The 22,108-nt window shown below is 41.5% G+C and overlaps 1 protein-coding gene across 2 annotated transcripts in view; it reads left to right on the top strand.

The window, feature by feature from the left end:
• Positions 1–22,108, top strand: part of tnfrsf21 (tumor necrosis factor receptor superfamily, member 21) — a 41,453-nt gene that overhangs the window by 6,462 nt on the left and 12,883 nt on the right. For both annotated transcript variants that reach the window (XM_044049251.1, XM_044049249.1), the window contains exons 2-4: positions 4,008–4,725; positions 7,998–8,585; positions 18,604–18,869. In XM_044049251.1, the coding sequence (XP_043905186.1) occupies positions 4,008–4,725; positions 7,998–8,585; positions 18,604–18,869 (1,572 nt within the window). The remainder of the gene's footprint in view (positions 1–4,007; positions 4,726–7,997; positions 8,586–18,603; positions 18,870–22,108) is intronic.

Below are 22,108 nucleotides of genomic sequence, written 5' to 3'. Positions count from 1 at the left end.
AAAAACCTGAACAAAGAGAAGCTTAACAACAGTCTTTTGGTTGTAGGTCCATCCAATTGCATAAAGTGGCATTCTTCTACGTCCGTTGGTCACACGTCTTGGAAGTGGGAGGTGAAACTGATCAGATATTGATTTCTGGATCAGTTTTGGCTCCCCCTTCAACAGCACTTGAGCTAATAGCTTTACATAATCCTCTTTTTTAGATACTTAGATACTACTTTAGATACTCTTCATCTTCCATGCTACTTCTAAGTCCATCCACTAGTTGCAAATCAGGTGAAACTTTTGCAACACGATTGATGGATCTATTTCCTGGCTTGGCTGTTGTTAAGCAGCTATATCATACTCTGCAATGGACTTTTCTATTTAGAATTAATAAAAAGTCATCAGTCTCCCTCCTATAATACGTTTTGGCTGAGATACACTTTCAAAATATGCTAAAGTGTTGGCAAACACTGACGCTGCTTTTACACCGAGTGGTACACTGCAGCTGAGTTCATCACATTAAGAGTTGGAACAGTAAACACTCATCTGGCTTGTATTTCCAGTAAATTCACTAAAGAAAAAGAACATGACGGAGTAAACGTTGCTGCACGCTGACACTACTTTTTTTTTAAAAAGAAACACAAATGTCGACTCTTCTCACTGTCGGAATACGCGGTTTAAAAGAAGTACGTTTGTGCTGCGTTTCTTTTACTTTGGAACTCAAAGCTGGGAGTGACTTCACTTCTGAGTTCATCACATTCCACACAAACACTGTGGATACAAATAGAGCAGTGCTATGTGTATGACTGATTTATTGGGAGACTAGTAACAGTTAAAGTATCAGTGTAGGAGGTCAAAGGAGTGGCAGCCACCTTGGAATCTGCGTCAGGGTTTGTGAGATTGCTCCAAGTTGGATATTAGAGTTCGGGAACCTTGGAAATTAAAATTTCCGACTACAAATGGAATGCACCATTAGTGTGCGAGGTAGTTAAACAGAAGGGTAAACAAAAAATAGGACGGTCATATTGAACTAGATCATACCTGGAAAAAAAGGTACCATTGTCACAAGCAGGTGTATGTGTCCTGCTTGAGAACGACACACAGGGGAATCATTTACCACAAGAAACTCTACAGTTTTTTCTTGAATCTTAGCAGCTTCCTAGTATGTTGCAGTGAGCTCCATGAAGAGAAGCTCCATGAAGAGTTCCATGAGTACCTCCCCTTCCACTGCCTCACATTAAACAGTAAGCAGTGCACCACGATTATGAGATTATCCGGGTCATACAACTCTACAAACACTCAGAAAAAGCCGCAGGGGCACCATCCAACCATCCATTGTCCTAAAACAAGCAGAATGTTCCCATTTACCGCCGCATGCACCTCCTACCAACATTTTCACTTTGAACCTTGGTGTGAATGAGTGCATTGATGTGACTGACGCAACTGAGTTGTGACCAGCGCGCTGAGTCCCACTGTTTATGTATGAGTTTCCGAGTATGAACACAAAGAGACAAATTGGACGTTGTGGTGAAAGGACAATGGAGTGGTGGAAGAAAGGGCAGCTTTATCCTTATTATCTCAGTTGTTCCTTTGACTGTTTAATTAAGAGATTTGTGTGTGTCACTCTGTTCGGCCTCGTGCCTCAAGATTCAAGTACGTCACTAGCCCCGAACATCTCAACAGTTGTGGTACCTTCAAATGGGACTCCCAATGCTGTGAACTCGCTTTTACAACGCAGGAACTTCCTCAAATATCTATCGCTGCTAGGCAAGGACATGCTAGTCATTGGAGGGCATCAGTAACATAGTGCAAGGAATGAAGACAGACGGAAAAATGAGTCCCTTTTGGAAACTTTTTCTGACTTAAGTTTAACAATTTTAACAAGTACAGAAGAATTCAACTTCTATGGGCTACTTTTTTTTTTTTACTTAAAGCTGCAGTGTGTAACTGTTTTGTGTTTTTTAGATTACTATTCTGCTTCTGTCTGGTCGTCATTAACAGCAACAATGTGATAATATTTGTTTGCTGTATCCGTCTGAAAATGGGCTATGTCAAGCAATACTATCAAACTTGAGTGAGGTAGCGTTAGTGTGTATACAGGGGCAGTGCAGGGGGGTGGGACAAGAACCAGTTGTCCCATCAAATTGCTGAAGGACCATGGTTTTTGAGAAGCAGAATTCACTTTTTGATCTTTTTTGGGAGTTTCTTTCAGTAAGACACCCACCTGTGTGCAGCCATCTCTCGTTTTGCTAGCACGATGTTGCTGATTGACTCAATCATAGTTTTGTGAACTCGTTTGACGGTAGTTTGAATGTTGCAGTCATTTGTTTGTGTTTAAATATACATACTACAGCTTTAACAATGTCATTAAATAAGACGTGGGGCATTTGTGTACATGGCCCCATTTAAAGACACTATTCCTATGTGGGGCCAGTTTATGACCACTCCTATCTCACACCTCTGTCAGAAAACATGTTGGTATGAACTTGAATAGGGATTTTGAACGTTGCCATGTATCAACAGTCCCTGAAACATCTGGGATCAGAATATAGTTGCTGTTGTTGTTTTCTTTTCTGTGACTTTGCTGAGAAAAGTTTGCCATGGAGGTTTCCAGAGTTTAATTTTACTGTCAAACCTGTTGTACGTAAACAGAGTTGAATGCAGGAAACTGGACCTGCAGCCTTGATGCCTGACAAAACCTCTTAGATGTGTATCTGACAAGCCTGGGAAGCACTTTTCTCTTTTACATTTCTTTTTACAAGAGGCTGCAACACATTTATTATAAACATTAAATTCATATAGTTTTTATTAGATTTTTTTTCTGGTAAACAATTAATTCTGTGGACATATACCATATATGAATTGAATTGATTCTAAATTGATTAATCAGTAACAGTTTGCACACTAGTTCCCCTGTTTTAAATTATCGCCATAGTAACATATTGGAGACTGTCCTCCACCACTCTTTACTGGCTTTACTGCCCTGATGTGACTCACTAAGCTTGGATGTGTGTGTCTTATTACCCTAAACACAATGAGCTGTTGACTTCCCAGCAGAGGTGAGGGGGAAGCCTGGAAAAAAGTAAAGTGAGTGGATTTAACCAAAGGAGAGGATGAGTCAAAAGGGGATTGAGTAAAAGACGTGATGGTTGGGGTAATTCTGGCTTCTGACTGTGGAATTCTCTCACAGGTTGCATTAGTTCATACTTTACAGCAGCGGTTGTGTTGAGAATCAGACCTTGTGACTCCACATTTGAACAAGGGGTTTGTTGTATATGCTAATAATAAATAATAATACAAATAATAATACATTTTAGACCAGTGTCATACTGGATGCATATAGAGTGCCCAACAACATCAGTGCTGATCTGCTGTGCAGCTTCTGTGCATCTTCCACTATGTTTTACATAGAGTTTGCCTTTGGAAATCATAAAATATACTTTTAAATACTCTAAATACTCCTCTGTACTCAACTAAATACTAAGACTAAGACAGGGAAAATGTTGCACAGTAAAATTGTTGAAACAACAGATTAAATGGAATCGGGTGTATCTAAAGAGCTGTGCAGCTCATCAAATAAAATAAAAAACCAGTCCATCTATCAGAAGAAGCCAAATTCAGAAAGGAACTTAATTAAAGAGAAACAAAGGAAACACCATTTATAAAATAGCCCAGTTTATAAAATAACACAACACTAAGTTGGTCCCTGCTGAACAGTGCTGAAAAAAAGTCTTTCACTTAACAAGTAAAGATTGTTTTTTTTATAAGTGATTAATCTGTTGGTCATTTATATAAATGTTGAATGCTGTTTCCCAAAAAGTAAAAAAGACTTTTCTTGTCTTGTCTACAAACCAAATAGGTTCAATTTCAAGGATTTCTTTATTCAATGGAGCAAAGATGCTGAAAAATCATAAAGCTTGTATAATTAATTCCATCCAACACTCCACATGGCTACTCAGACCTCCATTGTGGTGCTATGTACTGACATTTGTCCTCACTCTTTCACTCTCCTCTCCACTCAGCTCTTATACACAGTGGTGGTTGACGTCTCAGCCCGGGTTGTGACCACAAAGAGCCCGGCTGACCAGACTGTTCTGTCTCCCCGCCACTACCAGCACACTGACCCCATCTCAGGCCTCCAGCTGATCTGCGACAAGTGCCCGGCGGGCACCTACGTGTCCTCCCACTGTTCGTCCACAGCTGTGAGGGAGTGCAGCCCGTGTCCCGAAGGCACCTTTACTCGGGGCGAGAATGGTGTCCAGCAATGCCATCACTGTCGGGCCCCGTGTCCCTTGGGCTTTATCGAGAAAGCCAGCTGCACGGCCATCCAGGACCGCGTCTGCACTTGTCCGCCCAACAGCTTCTTGTTGGTGGACGGCACGGAGTGTAAGCCTCACTCAATGTGTCCCGCAGGGACAAGGGTAAAAAAACGGGGCAGCGCGACAGCGGACGCGATCTGCAAGCCGTGCAACAAGGGGACGTTTTCAGGGGTGAGCTCGACTGCGGTCAAGTGCCGGACCCACACGGACTGTCAAGCCCAGGGGCTAGTGCTGCTCACGCCAGGGACTAGAGAGACAGATAATGTCTGTGGATCGTCCGCTACAACCCCGCCATCCTCCTCTGCATCTTCATCTACATCTCCAAACATTAAGTTGGGACCTGCTCAGAAAGCGATTGTCCAGGAAGCCCAAACCTATTCATCTTCTCCACTATTGTCTCTGAATGGACCTGCTCATAAAGGTGAGAGTAGGCTCCTTTCTTGCCCCCATTTGCTTCTAGTGTTTAGAAGCTTAATGTATATTTTAAGACTTTGTTGACTGTGTTTTCTCAGCATTAGACGGCCTTTGTCAACCGCTCCCTCCTCCACACCAAAATCCATGGAGGAAATCATCGATTTTACATCACAGCTTACAGGAGTTGTTGATCCTCTCTTCCCTCCATCACTAAGTCAAAACTATTTGTTTGGAGACTTTGGTGTTTGAAATCCTTCATTTAGATTTACATAAGTGCCACAAACTGACCAAACAAGGCAGCAGTAGACCAGCAGCTCCTGGGTCCATGTGAGCTAAAAACAGCAATTTTTTTATATTACCTTTGGTGCAGGAGAGAGACCGGTTAACAAAGTGACATAAACTTCAGTTTCCTTTTGGAAAAGGCCGTCTATTGTGGCAAACATTATCATTATCATATATATATTGTTTTTCCTGGTGTCCCAGTTGGAAGACATGTTTTCACTGAGAGTCGTAATGACATTTATTCCGAGCATAATGAATGCTTTCATTTAAACAGTCTGGACTTTCATAGGCTCATTAATCCTAATACTTGGATTGGACTTGATCAAAAATGGATTCAATTAAACTAAAATGCTTTAGCCAAAGCATGAATCTACTTCCCTTGTCAATCTCAAATTTGGCGACAGCATTTGCTGCATGAAAAAAATATAGGGCTCACAAAAATGTTTGAGCCACGTCGTGTGTAGGAAGTGGATGTCCTTACATTTTGTGGCCAAGGTTGCTGTAACATTACATCAATGACACACAATTTCCCTGTGGGAATACACAAAGTGAGGGGCGTTCGTTGGCATGGAAACGAAGTGGTTGTAGCTCCCTATCTGAGGAATGCTGTTAGTCAGGAGGAGTTATGGGTAATTTTCTCTGTGACTCCTTTTCCACCTCTTCTTCCTTCTTTTCCAGCGTGTAGTTCAGTGAAAGTGACAAATATCCCCTGCTCTCTGACCCTCTCCCTCCCTTATCACCACTCTGTGTCAGTCATTCTGCCGCTCATTTCTCAGAATCAACCATCCAGTGGGCCCTCCCTCCCCTCTCTGACACCTATAATACTGTCACTGCTGTTTGTGCTGGTGGGCGATCGATGGCTTCCCAGACAGTCAGTTTAACCATGTCTGTGCAGGAGGGAAAGTGGGTGAATGGGGGTGTTACATACTTAAACGTGTTATTTTTCACCTGGCTGTAACTAGTGGGGAGGAAAGGGAGCAGAGAAAAAGTTGTGCTAGGTTGTGTATCGCACAAAAGATGCAGTAGCTCATGAAATGTGGCCTCGTATTCCCAATAAAACTGTTGGCAGCTCATTTATTGAGAGTTACTGATTTGAACGCCCACAATTTAAGTTTCATACATAAATATACATTGAAATATCCATTGATATATGGGTAATATCATCATATTTAAGTCGCCTGAGAGGCTTCATTGTATTTCAAGGGGATAGTCCGTCTCTTGGAAGCACAATAATACACACTAATAAGCCAGATGGTCACGATATGTCACCCCAAATGTCCTGAAGAATTTGCAGTGTCATTATTTATATTCAATTTATGCCAAAATGGAAAAAGTGCGAATTAGTAACACGGTGAGACTGCAGATCGCAAAACATTGGAGGACTTTGCGCCTCCCTCCCATTTCCCAGTCAAGTCATGTAACTACAATGGCCTTTGCATACCAAGAAGGATGTAAACACTCTTTCTTCTACATTGGTTGATGCATTTATTTATTTATGCTGTGCTAACTCAAAGAATTCATCATTTTAAAGTGCATTGATGGAAGGAGGACTTGGAATGGTGCTCGACATGCTAATGTTAGCGATCAGTTACTATACTAGAAAGCTGAAAGTGGGCATATTGCCACGTATAGCCTAAACAAGGTGGACACACTTCATTCAATAAACTGATTCACCACTTACCAGTGCTTTTGCACAGGGACAAATACAGTCGTCAAAATAAACGGCGTAGACGAGCTACAACCGCATGTACGGAAATGTAGTGATTGTTATTGGGTTTATGTACACAAGACTGCAAGTGTTTATGTATTAATAATTAAGACAGAAAGCTATTCACAAACAAGCTGTTATTGGTATTTGATTTCAAGTTAACGCATTCTTTGGGGCCCCAGGTATTTGGTGTCCATGTACAGCCGAATTGGTAAAACTGAAATTTCTACCATCTTTTGCTCTCTCATTCTTACCTCATGACGTTCAAAGATGTTTAGATAGAGATTTTAATTTGATGATTAGATATTGTGCTCCTGTCTGCTGATAAAAGGATTAGCGGGTATTAACGCACATCCAGTGGAAAATCCCCCAGAACATGCAGCACTGCTGAATTAGCAATGTCATACCTGTGCTAATACCAGTTGCCACGGTTAACCTCAGAAGATTAGCAAGAATCAATCAATCAAGTCATCTGATACAAATATTCCAGCACAGGCACGTGCCAATCTAATCACATTTATACATTTAGTCTAAATTCAGCTCTTGGACAGGGCTGTTATCGTTATTGCAGCTGCTTTTGTCAGACAGTTTGCACCCTACAATGGCAGACATCACATACCCACATCTGCTCTGCTTGCTGGTTTAGTCAGCAGATGCATTTTTGTTTTCAAAACCAAGAAAATCCAAAATAAGAGCATCAATAATTGTCATTTTCTAAACACCTATAACATTGTGGCGCTTGTATCAACTATCAATCAAACCTCTTGATCTCCTGTGAATGACAACAATGACAGTGATATCTTTTAATGTCCATACACGGCTTTAACATGTGTTTTGGCAGATTATGTGACACGTGGATAGTGCTGTGTGCGGTATACATGCAGCATAGTAGATGACAGGAGGTGATCTGGGCCAAATGTGACCACATTCTTTGTACCAGTGTGTGCAGAATTGTGTCAGATCATGATGGCCCAAATCCAGCGTATGACTGTTTCCAGTGGGTAGAAAACTGCCCACCCGGCAGATGACGGAGAGCAGAAGGGGGAGGTTATTCCTGTTTGTGTGTCATATTGCGCACATGGATTAAATTCTATTCCCTTCCCTGGTGCCTTGTATTTTCATTGCAAGGGTTAAGCAGATCTCTTGACTGAGTGAATTTAATTCCCTCTCTGTGTGTCTCTCTCCTCCATTGTGTGTACTATCTTGTTTCCTTATTCACTCTCATCCTTGTACATGCTGTTGGTTCTATCTTTGTTTCTAATCGATCCGCCTGTTTCTTTTTGTCTCAGGCATCTACAGCCAGTCAGCGGCGATTCAACTGAGGGACAGCCAGGTTGGGGAAAACCACCATGCGGACGGGCTACACCTTAGCCTTCCCGACACTCCCATCCCACCCATCCATGATCCCCCAAGGACTCAACTGTCCCCAGCTCACAGGCTACCAATGGATAGTGCGCAACAACGGGGGCAACCCAACTCTGACGCCGTTCCAGGGCCCAACAGGCAGGGAATGGACGGTCTGGTTAGTTCAGAGGTAGTAAGGGTTGGGACAAGTGTCAGCAAGGTTGCCGAGCAGGGGAGTGGAGGTGGCGGAGGTGGTGTGTCCACGTACTACCGGCCCACTCGCAGAGGGTCCCCGAGGCCGAGCAGTCAGAATCACTTTGACATTAATGAGCACCTGCCCTGGATGATTGTGCTGCTGCTCTTGCTGGTTTTGATTGTAATTGTGGTGTGTAGTGTGAAGCGGAGCTCTAGGGTGCTGAAGAAGGGCCCAGTGCAGGATCCTTGCAGCATCATGGAGAAGGCCATTCAGAAGAAACCATCTGCACCTCCTGCACAGATCAAAGAGAGGTGGATCTACTATTCCAATGGACAAGGTGAGTCTGCTTTCCCTTTGATTTCTTAAAGAATGGTTCTAATTAAAAGTGAATGAAGAATTTACTTACTCCCACAGTCCAAAAACATGCAGATTGGGGATTAGATTAATTGGACACTGGTGTGATCATCCCTGTGTGGTGGACTGGCGACCTGTACAGGGCATACCCCGCCTTTTGCCCTATGTGAGCTGGGATTGGCTCCAGTTCCTCCCCTGAAACCTAAGGTGGAGGATAAAGCAGTAGAAAATGGATGAACGTTCCCATTTAGAGGAACATTGACAACAGATTACAACAGCTTGCAGGTGTTGTCTGTGAATTTTGAAAGTTGCGCATCTTGAGGCTTCAAAACAGGACTTTGTTTTGCAACCAGAAGACCATGTCCATTTCTTATGTATGGTGTAATGTAGACTACAGTGTTAAACAGTCTTTCTTATGCATGCGTTAGTAGAACCATCTGTCCATCTGATCACAGCACTGTTGGGTATCTGATCCAATCAATTCTGCACATGGTGTGGAGGGCAGTTGTTATATACAATCAAGGGCATGACCCTGTTGTAAACCCACCCTGCTGTCACTATCCACACCCAACACACACTCGGGTTGCTCTCACTTCTCCAGTTTCATCTCACCGTCTCCTCCCTTCCCTCTACTCTCTTGTTTACCTCCATCTTCTCATACTCTTTCTTTATCATCCCCTCCATTTCTTTTATTGTCTAATCTCCTTCTAAGTCTATTTATTTTTTAATGTTGTGAGCTCTGTTTAGTGTTTACCACTACTACAACTTCTCTGTCTGAGTGTGTTAACACTGCGGCTCTCAACAAGGAGAGAACTTTTTTTTTTTTTTACCCACAGCTGAGTTCTCAATTTCACAGTGAAAGAGAGAAGGAGGCACAAACTCCGGGGACACCTCCTGTCAGACTCTCCACTTTGAAACTGTGTTTGTGTGTGTGTGAGTGTAAGTGTATGTGCTTTGATAACCACTACCCGCTACTCTCTCTCTCTCTCTCTCTCTCCCTTTCTGTCTGCTCCCTGAGACTGGCAGCATAGAACTGGAATGATCTGGTTTCAGCTGCATCAGGGTTGTTGCTTGGTTGGCAAAGCACATTAGTGGGTCAATCGGGCACCAAACAGATAGTATCTAGTGAGAATCAAGTGAAGAGTGAGAGCGAGAGAGATTCACAGTGTTTTGTTGACACAAAGGATGCCTTACAAAGACCAAGTTTCATTACGTTTTTTTTGCAAATGCCTTTGACTTCTTAATAATAGAAGGGAAAAAGATCAGTCATTATAATTTGTCCTTGATTAAATTTTTCATTGAAAAAAAAAATAATTGAGAAAATTGTATCTCGTGCCCAGAATGGTAAATGATATCACATTCAGGGAATTGAACAAAAAAGGCATGTAAATAGGCCAAGCCATGCTGCCCTCTGCAGGACAACATGGTAGTCACTTCAAACAGGCTGGTGCTCTTTTAGGCTGTATATGTTTTTAACTCGTATAGATTTTTAACATCATCCAATCACCTCATCAATTTGTTCAATAATCAATGACTTGTAGTCAGAATGATTGTTTAATCTGAAGCCCTAAATGCTGCTATCTGTAGATTTGTAGCCTTGCGCTAATCAATATTCTTTAATTGAGGAAGAACCACAGGGGCTCTCTTGAAGTGATGAACTTACACGTCCCCCCCAGCTTTATGGACCATTTTAGTGTTAGTTTTAAGTGTAACGTCTGTCCTGGTTTGATTTGCTCACATAAGCTGGTAAAACAAAGTTCTCACTCTTGTCTCTCCACGGGCAAAAAGACAACACTTCTGTATAATTAGTTGATATTTGCTTTTTCAGTCTGACAGGCTACATGAGATGTGAGAATGTGTCATGTCCCTCGCTGACAGATTCTGCGAAATCGCATGGAGAATTTGTTTTTAGTGCTTATGATTATACCCTAGATGCTGTTGTAAACAGGAACCAGTTACTCTGCTGTTGACAGTGAGGTGAAATTGACAGTGAAACTGTAGGATCAGCTGAAGCACTAAAGGAAAAGTAGTGAATGCAGGCGACTGTAGCATCGGACTACCACCACTAAATTTATTAAACTGAAACTGAGCCAGCAGCATTTTAGGTGCTTGAAAACTCCCCAATAGTTTGCATTAAAGCACTTAAGTTGTAGTGACTGTGTTTCCTGGACGTGTAAATCAGAAACTGCTTGCTCAACTTTACAAGTTATATCAGTTATATACCTCAGTATTTTAATTTTTACCCAAAAAACAAAAATAAAATCAATCAATGTTTCTTTTATGTTGCTCTGCTGTGATTAAAACAAGTCTCAAATCAACTTTTATTTCCCACAAATGGCTGTAACTTAAAACAGTGCAAATAATTAAAGTAATTGCATTGTTAGTGGGAAAACTGCCTCCCAGCCTGCTCCTGCAGATTAGATCCTACAGGATATCTGGATATTCTCATGTTATCAGTGATGCACATATGTTCATAAATGATTTTGACAGTATTACTGTTGAACTAAAACAGGACTAAAACCATAGATACCAAAGAAGTTAAAGACGCTCATGTTGGCCACGGCCACAAATAACTTCCTCTTTTCGGCTGCCAGTACAGATATCTACTACAAAAGTAACGAGATAAAAGTAGATGTGTGAGTGTGTGAGTGTTCGCTGCCCATGTGTATGCATTTACATGGAGATATACATATGCACATGCAATCCAAACAGCCTATTTAATCCCCGGAACATAAAACAAAACAGCGTCTTAATCCTTCCAAGGTGCATGGCTGGCTCCCTTTGAAGGTTGTAATGCCCCTTTACTAGGGGCAATAAAGCGGGGAAAAAAAGGGAAATGTCAAAAGCACAGATCACACACATACGCTTGGAACTTCCAAAGAAGTCCAGGAAGTAATGAAAACTGCTACTACTTCACAGCAGGACCAAATGGGGCCACAAGCCAGATTTTTATTGCACAGGATCTGAAAGACTTATTTGTTTATCTGTAACAAGAGCGCCACAGTCAAATTAAATGAACAGGAATCACAACAATGTTGCATAAAGGTTAGCTTGAGGGTTCAATAACCTGACCTAACTTTTTTGGCCACCTTTGCCCTAAAATGTTGTTCTCAGCTCAAACAACAACAGCATCTGCCTGACTTCGTACAACCATGTGTGGGACCACAAAGTGCTCCAGGGAGACCTTGTCCAGGACTGTGTGCCCCATTCTTATTTATTAATCTCATCAAGATTGCAAAGATACACAAAACACATGTTCCTCAGAAGCAAACCTAAGCCATGCAACATATTTCCGTCTGTTAAAAGGCTTCAATAAACAAATGGCTGAATGAGGAAGGAATTTGAAAGGCTAAATGGTCGAGGAAATCCATTAAGAGAGTAACAGATCCATGGGTTTGGGCTGCGGCTCAGGATGTAGAACAGGTCTTCCACCATCTACCACTTACCATTGTTCATGGCTTATCAGATTTAACCTAAAACAAAATGATCCTCTTAATACCATTCATAATTAATATTGTAACGCTGTAATACTATAATTCTAGGAATCAACGTGTAGCACTGACCTGGTTCCTAGCATTCGCAGCAATGAGAGGGGACCCTTTTCACCGCTACACTACCCAAGCGCATGCTACGGGCTTCATCTACAATAACTAGCAGGTGTCGAGAGGCAAAAATGGACAGGTTTACCGCACATGTTCCAAAACTGAAATGGTAGGACAGGATGACGCAGACAAATTTGGACCAAAAAGAAGAGCCGTGTTTGTTGTTGGGACGGTTGTTGGGCAATTACTTTATCACCTTAGCAGAAAACATGTCTTGGTGTACCAAGAAGGTATGCAGTTGTACCGCCCAGCATTAGCAGCCATATTTTCTCGTAGACTGTGCCTCCATACCTCATTATGCTGGATTATTTCAAATGATTACTCACTGACTTGAACTTGAAACAAATGGAATTTATTGCAACCTTTTGAATTGACCTTACTATAATGCTAAATTATTGTAATGTGTGTCGGACATGTCATTAACTGTGTTTAACACAGGGATTCCACTGAATGCTTGTGTTGAAACCATTTAGATTCTCCAATTAACCTACACCCAATCTTCATGTGATGTCATGAGCCATTGGAAGATGAGCTACATTGTTTAAAGTATTAAATCATCTCACACATATATACAATTCACTACAAACCTTTTACTTAGGGTTAAGTGTTCTTAAATAGTGTAGAATGCATGATCGTACACATGGTAAAACACCCTGGAAGAGCACATCTAATAGAGACGAGGTGCGTCTCATGTGCTCACAGCCATATTATTTACAACATATATTTTCAAGGTGAGATGCAGATCGCAGAGGAAAACATGAAGGAAAACAACATTCTACCTGCCCACCATCCTCTCTTGTTAAACATCCACACCGCTAATAATGCCGAGCTCCCTATCCAAGCCCAGCGGGGAGCCACATGTTAGAATATACTGTGCTGTGCAGTACCAGGGTGGGCCGGGGTAGCCTGCTCCCAATTCAGCCTGGGATTGTTTGTGGAGGACCAGAGCTTGGGGGTGTTGTTGCCTGGCTGTGGGTTTACAGTGCGTGATAAACAGAAAGGTATTTGTAAAGATGCTGACGCACACAGCCCTCTGCTTCACATCATGTTTGACATAATAACACGGTGCCAAGGGGAGACCGCTCCAGAGGGGTTTTTATCCCTTTGCAATTTTACTTCACCAAATAAACAGCAAATGTCAGAAGTAACATTTGCAGGGACTTCTTTTAATTGCCTGACGATGAGGTGGAACAGGAACTGAAGGCAAGTTTGACAAGCATTTTTTTTAGTCACTGCTGCTAGTAGATAAGAACCAGTCAGTGAATGACTGTAGGTAACCATGGCACTGTTTTCAAAGATCTGTATTTCTACCTGTCCAGACTAAAACACAGCCCCCAAGTTTCTGAATGATGGAGCCAGCATAACTGGCTTTTGTTCAGTGGGTTCCTGCACTTTCTTGGATGAATTTCCTCAAATTCAACAATCGAATATGCTGACAGATTAACTAGTAAGAGCCACTTTGCCCATGACATCCACTTGTATTGATGTGCAGCACGATCTACATTTGGTCAAGTGATTGTCCTTGGGATCTTGGACAAGCCAGTCTTTCTCTTGCTGCTCGTAGTTCTGCAAGGAATCTCATGTCTATGCTGGAGAGAGACAATGTACAGTGTCCACAATACCGCTAGTTACTATGATGCGTAGGCCTGGTCTACATGCATCAAGCATTGCAGGGCATGAAACAGTAGGTGGCGTCTTACCAAACAAGGGAGACATTTAGCAAAATATCCAATTTTTCAAATTCATCAACCTTCAAGGATTTCATGACCCCAATGATCTATTGTTGTTCCGTTTTGTAGTGACAGACAGTTCCAAGGATTCACACATTCCTCGTTACTCTCGGACTATGCTTCGCAATCACAACTTCAGATTCCTTAATTGATCTATATTCACTGGGATTTCAAAGACAAAACTTGCAGATTGTTACATTTGACACACTAGCAATTGGCGTCTTTAGCGTTGTGGTTCTAGAGATTCATTGCTCCGATAATAGCAAATAGCTATTGGCACAAGGCCTTTGTCATATTTCCTAGAGGAACCTCAGGCAGTCTTGTATAGGCCACCATTAGGTTGACATGTTTGTGCTTTTTTAAAAACATGACTGATGTGCAAAAATATTATTAGGGCTGTCAAATTATCGCGTTAATTGCACTTAATTAATTACAGTCATATTTAGCGTGTTATGTTTTTTTTGTTATATATCAATCTTTTGATCTGCCACAATAATGTAATAATGAATTTAGATGAAATCTCAATCTCAGTCATTTTTAGGTGAGATTAAACAATAGATTTATTAGATCAATTAATTACAGATCATAATTAATTAATCTCTCCATTTTATTTTAATCGCTTGACGGGACTAAATATAATAGCAACTAATGAGTTATTATCCAAATGACCCGTGTGTTGTTTGTGCCTACCCTGTGATATGACCATGAGAAGCATCTCCTGAGTTAACTCAACTCCACGACATGTTCGATGTAGTGATCGTCATAGTAACAGGTACTGTGTATGCATAGAACATGTACTGTACCAGCACCAGTGTGCAAGACCTTTGTTACCATGGTTATAATCAACACACTGTTGTTAATTTGGTGAGTTAATTCTAAATTAAGCTGAGGGAAATGTGATTTTTAGATTAAAATCTGGACTAACCTTCCCATGCACCTGCCTTTATTACTACACCAATCAGAGGTGAATTAACAGTACAATATAATAATTGAGTATAAGCTGCTGCAGTCTCTATAATGAGTGTAGAATGGGACGTGACACCTTTGCGTTACTTTCCGTCACCACAAATGTGATCAAAAACTGTCATCATTCTGTGCTATGATACATGCCAAGATGACATTGGCGCAAATTTGTGCCCCTCAGGCAGCTGTGTAATAGTTTTCTATAAATACTGTCAACAAACAGCGCAGTTTATTATGGTTGGAGGCATTTACAAAGTCTATGACTCACACACTCACACACTCGATACAATTACTTCCCCGTAGACACACGTGCAGGCAGACGCACCGATTCATCATAAGATGTATAAAATATGGGTCATTTAAATGTGGCCGGACACCAGAGTTCTGTGAGTCGTGCAGAGCCGGGGATTTCTCCCCTGTCTCTCTGTGTTAATGCCAGTGAGGTGGATGAGAGTCGACAGGCTCTCCGCCCAGAAGGCTGGCACGTGAGGTCATAGGTCCCTCGAGGATTCAGTTAAGTTTATTAGTATCGAGCAAGGGCAGTGGTAGGGAAGTCAGTGCTTATGTTTGTTCGTCTTCACCTTGAGTTTTAATCAATTTTCGAGTTGGGGGCATCTACGGTCAAGCAGAGGTGGTCTCCTACTACCACAAAGAGTCATCTCAGAAGTAGGGTTTGGTTGTGGATTAAGGTTATGTTTATTATTTTCACTTTTCAGATTTAGGTCAAGTTACCATTCATGAGGGTTTTGGGGTAATGAATGTAGTGTTTAGCTGTCAGTATGTCTTTGTAAGCATGTGTGCATGCCTCACGTGCATATTCATTCTTTGCTCTGGGCTTATGTGTGCTGGCGTTTCTGTGTGTGTAAATGTAATGTGTGTTGGGAGTGAAGTCGTGAACGTCGACCACTGGCTTTCATCTATTTAATCTCTCTCGGTCTTTCTGAATCCTGGATTTATCTTTGCCGCAGTATAGACATTAATCAGGGCTGAGCCCTTATCAAAAGTGGAGGAATTAATTCTGTGATGCAGTGTACCAGTATAACAGCTGCACAGCATGTATAGGATTGAAACAAATACTCCATTATTAATTGATTACTAAATGAATGGTCAACTATTTGTTTGTTAAAGAATTTTCCTTAAAGTTTCCTTAAATGTGAATATGTTCTGGTTTCTTTGCTCCATATGACAAAGAAACCATTAAAACTGAAGCATTGTGGTTTATGGACAAAACAAGACATCGGAGAACATCATAATTTCCAGGTTTGAAAAAACTCCATATTTTCTGATATTTGATCGAACAAACAATTACTGAGTCAGTTGCAGCTCTACACAAGTAGATACAATATGGGTTGAAGCAGCACATTAATGGATCTTAAGTTACAAAACTTGCCAAAGCACTCAAATCAAAGTAGTTTGCAACAGAATTAGTAATCACTAAGCTACCCATTTCTAGTAATTTCTAATAAGATGGCAAATAACTGACCCAATCCCATCTGTACCCAACTGGTTGGCCTAATGTCAGCCTATGTTGTTGAGATTTTGAACCCTACTGTAGAATATTCAATCAGAGGTGCTGTAAAAAGAGGGCACTTATAACGTGAGGTAACACACACACACACACACACACTAAAGCCAATGTAAATAGGTTAAGACTTTCCTCTCGACCAAATTGATTTTGTCCATCAACTTCCTAAATATCCCAAAGTCATCAACTGTGTGATTCTGATACTCATACATGAATCAGCATTGGACGCGTAGTGTGGAACCAAACAAGGATACCACTATATTACTGCTCGGCCATCACATGAGTCAGCGTTTCTGGTTCCTGCAGAGTCACTGTTGTCAGGGGGAAGTGGAGCAGAGTGATTCTGAGCAGACAACAGAATGTGCGAGAAGACGAAAATCCTATGACATATCAGCGTTTGTAGCTTAAGACGAAGAACCAAGTAACAAATAACAGATTGTTGAGTCTCTCAATGCTAATTTGACCACATAGTCCACATAGATACAGGTTGTAACTGTAAACACACTTTTAGATGAATACTCAGACATGTTCTACATAGTAAGGATCCATCCATTATCACAAACAGTTTCACAAGCATCAGATAAATACCAGCAGCAGCAACTGTTGACAGGTCCATCAGGAAATCTTGGTCGTGACTGCTCCCCATCAAGTCCTTGACCTCTTTTTCTGCTCACTTGTGAGTCCACGTGACTTCTGTTTTCAAAGGCCTGGCTTTCCTTGAAAGTCGACGGCGTGAACCCGAACAAAACATGAAATGACTTCCGACACAGCACAGCAGGTGCGTGCCCTCACTAAGAGAAGAGATTCAGCTGACCCAGGGGGTCCACAGCTCATGACATGACACACTGCCTCTTTTGCACGTGTATTTGTGTGTCATGCCTGAAAGCTGAGTTCTTGGTTAAGAGATTCCGGGGACTTGAATAGTTCAACTTGGTCTCATGACCAAATGATTATATATGCTACATTTAAAGCAGCAGAGCTTGTCTTGTGATGTGACCGATTGAAATAATGAGCTGATCATGGTACGACTGTAGACCAAACACAAAAGGGATCATTGCAACATGGTACATTGGTCTGGGGTGTTGCATCAGGGCGGGCATAGCAGAAAAATGATTGGCCCTCTCTCTCCCCCCCAAGAAATTATCTTAATACACCACAATGGCAATTTTGTGACAAGCCTAATAATTGGCTGCGTGTAGGAAACTGCAAGACTTTTTATTAAGAGGAAATAGAGACAGACTAGATCTGCTAGACTAAAGATTTCAGTCTTTTAATTAATCGAGACAAAAAGCTGGCAAGTGCCTATTGTTTTCCTTTTTTCTTTGATACTGAATACTGATACTGAATTGTAACAGTTTTATAACAACAAATGATGCACAGCGTCGCTTGACTGAAGTAATGTATGTAATGTATTACACAACACTTCTATTGACCAAGATTTAAAGACATAAAACAGGTCATCAGAAAATACTGAGCAGCAAGGTTTCTGAGTAAGTAAGACTGTCCAAAATATGTAATAATTGGCTGATTAATTCAATAATAATTTGCCAAAATTGTCCACATTGTTTGGGCCAATGATTAATCAGTCTACTTGCTCTTGTTTGGAACCAGTGTTGCAGTTGTTTCATTTGTCCCTGTTTAGGAAATGTACTTGTTAGAGTATTTTCAAAGTAAAAGAAAAAGGGGAGTAAAACACAAATTATACTGCATGTAATCTATGGTTTGGGAATATAAACTGAAAAAATATATTGTGATATTTTAAGGAAATTTGTCATGGTGATCTTTGAAATGGGAAAAAAAAAAGTTATTTTTACAGAGGAAAGATGCATAACTGTATGATCGTAAATGAACTTATATGGCACAGCCCTATCGTAATCAATCACATTTTCCAGAAACACAGTCACAGACCTACATGCAGATGTTCAGGATAAATGACTGAACAAGAACAATGTTGCCTTTTATGACGCACGGCAGTGAGGCTTAGTTACATCGAAATAAGGCCATCTGTTTACTGCTGTTTTGTGTTAGCTGACACCGTTCACAGCTGCTGACCTACTTTCTTCAATTAGGACAGAATCCAGCAATCACGAGCGTTGCATTTCCCTTTTTATTTGCAATGAATGACTCAGCTCGGCTCGTCGTCTAACCTTCACCCCTTCACCCCTCTCTCTGTCCACTCAGGGGTGGATATCCTGAAGCTGGTGGCAGCTCACGTGGGCACCCATTGGATCGACATCTACCAGTCGCTGGCTAACGCCACGGAGCGCGAGGTGGCAGCCTTCTCCAACGGTTACTCGTCAGACCACGAGCGGGCGTACGCAGCGCTGCAGCACTGGACCATACGCGACAGCGACGCCAACTTGGCCAAGCTGATCAACGCGCTGCACCGACAGCGACGCATCGACGTGGTGGAGAAGATCCGCTGTGTCATGGAGGACAACCCACAGGTAAGGACTGATGTTGGATGTCGGGGCAAGACATTCCACTATTAGTATTTGGAAATGGAGAGATGTTTGTGTCAAACTTTCCCAGTGTTTGATTCTGTGACACTCAGTTCAAGTTTTCAAAGACAAGTCAGAGTTGATTCTACGAGACTGAAGCTTAAATTAACACTTTTTGGTAATTGTCATGCAACGTTTTCAATTTATACTCCGCCGAAAGGCTCCAGTCATCTTAACCTACCACCAGGTGATTCTTTCAGCTGCCCATTTACAATGAATCCTCCTGATCGGTTAGGTCAGCTTGTTTTTGGATCCATATCTGTGCTACATTTTCCTGTATTTTGATGATGAATGGATTTCCTTTTTCAATGAGGACAATGTGAGCTCAAGAAATCAAGTTGATCACGGGATTTGTTGAAACAATCAAGAAAGCAACAGGTACAACAGCTTAAGATGAAGGGGCACACGGTGATGCAGTGGCTAGCATTGTTGCCTCACAGCAAAACAGTTAGCAGTTTTAATCCCGGTTCGACTGAGATCCTCAAGTTTGAAAGTACTCCGGGCTTGAGTTATCTCCGCATATTCCTGTTTCCTCCAAAAACAGACCAAAACATGCAGATAGGTTAATTCTACACTCTTCATTGTTAGAGTAACTCGTTGTCCATCTCCCTGCGATGGACGGATGACCTGTTCAAGGTGTACTCCGCCTTTTGACCTATGTCAGCTTGCATTGGCTCCAGCCCCACAACCCTCAAGAGGAGGATAAAGCGGTAGACAATGAGTGAGTTGAAGATTAGGTGTTTTTTTTATGGAAATGGGGACAAAGCATGACTGTCTGCAACACAAGAAACATTTTCAGGTGCCTAACACAAGAGGAAAGCATTGAGCAACACATTTTTCTATCAATTTCTGTCACTCGAGATATTTAAAAGTGTCATGTGATGGAGTATACATCATAAATTGGATGTACTGTACACAATTCAATTCAATTCAATTCAATTTTATTTGTATTGCGCCAAATCATAACATACATTATCTCAAGGCACTGTACATAGACAATATCAAGGAGAGCAGAGAACCCCAACAGTTCACACAATGAGCTAGCACTAGGCATCAGTGGAGAGCAAAAACTCCCTCTTAACAGGAAGAAATCTCTGACAGAACCAGGCTCAGAGATGTGCGGTCATGTGCCTCGACCGGTTGGGGTGAAAGAAAAAATGGGGGACAGTGGAGAGGTGGGGGACAGAAAATGGGGGAAGAGAAACTCGTAAAATTACGTATTGGCCGGTGAACATGCATGCCTGACCTAGCAGTCTAGATATCAGTGTCTCATACACATAATTTTGGCCTTTGACAGAAAGAAAGCAGCAAATAATTCTGAGTAATCACTTTGACTCACCAGTTCTGAGAGTCAGGATTTGAGTCAGAGTCCTGGATTCATCACAATCACCACAAAACTATTGTCAGGAAAATAAGTGTCGCCTTTCACATCTTTTTTAATCGGCAGCTCCATCGACGTGGCACAAGCCTCAGCACACTCTGTTCTTGGCGTCTCTTCCACTGATATCTTATCTGTGAGGAAAGATTTCTGGTGTGTCCCACTGAAACACGTTCCTGTGGTTCAGCCACATTCCTCGCATTAAAGCCACGGCTGCCTTCAGGAGAATGATTTGATGTTTGAGGAGTAATTACACTCAGCGTGGCAGACTCTCTGTACACTGAGGAGGTTTGGAAAATACTTGTTGGGGGATAAGTGAGTCGGGGAGAGAGGAAGTGGGTGAGGTCTGAGTAGGTTTTTTGAGGTTCTTGTCCTGCCATTATCAGTTTCTCTTCACCTGGAAGCCGTGTTAGCTTTTTACACTGACTTAAAAAAACGAACCAAGAGTCATTATTACTATTAGGTTTTGACTTTGAGGCATACCACGCCAACAACAACCCTATAGGTTGGACAGGGCAGTGTTCTAATGTCACAAAGTACAAATACTTTGTTACTGTACTTAAGTAGAATTTCCACATATCTGTACTTTACGTCGTTATTTATAATTCTGACAACTTTTACTTTTACTCCGCTACTATCAGAAAATGAATACCGATACTTAAGTACAGTAAATGTGAGGTACTTTAAGACTTTTACTCAAGTAATATTCAAAAAAGTGACTTTAACTTCTACTAAAGTCCTTGTACTGTAAGATACTTGTACTTTTGCTCAAGTGTCACCTTCATGTACTTTATTCAAGACTGGTAGATGAACCTTGTTGTAACATTGTGGGTAAAAAAAAATAGAGCAGATGAAGAAGAAATGAGTGTGTTCATCCATTGAATCATGAATGCCAAGTAAACACATTCCTACTGGTAAGAACCCTGTTCAAACTCTGGATTAAATGGGTGTTTTGACCAGTGGGAATGGGGTATTAGAGCAACCATACCTTGCTTCCCTTTGTTGACTGGTAAACTTGGCTTTTTGATGGTGTAGTTACATTTCTACCAATATCTCCTGGATTTCCTATCCGAACATGGCCAAAGTCAGCACTGGTGACTTGCTAAGGGCACACGATTGAAGCCTGTCAAGCAACTTGTTCGATGGATATAACTGAAAGGTCTTAACATCTTAAAATCACAACCTACATTTGAATTATTCCTTAGTTGCCTCTTTGTTGATTTGGGGCTTTCCTTTGGCAGACTGGTAAAATGTGACTCTTTAATGAAGTAGTGCATGTTCGCTTTGTGAGAGGGGGCTGAAGTGGCTCTTTTAGTGAAGTCTCTCTTGCATCTATACCAATATCTCTTGGATTTCCTATCCAAACTTGACTTTTTAATGTTGTAGTTCATGTTTGCTGTGAGTTAGGGGGCCAAAGTAACTGATATATATCTAGGATTTCCTGTCCAAACACCAAAAACTGTGCACACTGGTGCCTTTAGCAAGTCACCCTCCGTCAAGCAGCCCATTAGACAGTTACATGATTAACTTATAGAACATATAGACTGACATTCCTTACATTTGTTTGTGTTTAAGAGGCACTTAACCAAACAGAAACACTGTATGTGAATACACGTGCCTTTGCTCTTCTATAAATTGCCTCCATAGGTGCCAAGCTATTTTTATAGTGCACTTGCGTTTCAAAAAAACACAAACCACTCCGGCACACATGCTTACACACATGCAGCCTGACTCATGTGTGCAGCCGGATGACTGTAATTTAGGAATTTAGGAAACATGTCTGAGCTTCCTGCTGTTGGTCTCGTTC

This window comes from Solea senegalensis, linkage group LG17 (genome assembly GCF_019176455.1).
Source record: "Solea senegalensis isolate Sse05_10M linkage group LG17, IFAPA_SoseM_1, whole genome shotgun sequence".
Lineage (NCBI taxonomy): Eukaryota > Metazoa > Chordata > Actinopteri > Pleuronectiformes > Soleidae > Solea > Solea senegalensis.
The sequence above is the reverse complement of the archived record's forward strand: the minus strand, read 5'-3'. Positions and strand labels throughout refer to the sequence as shown.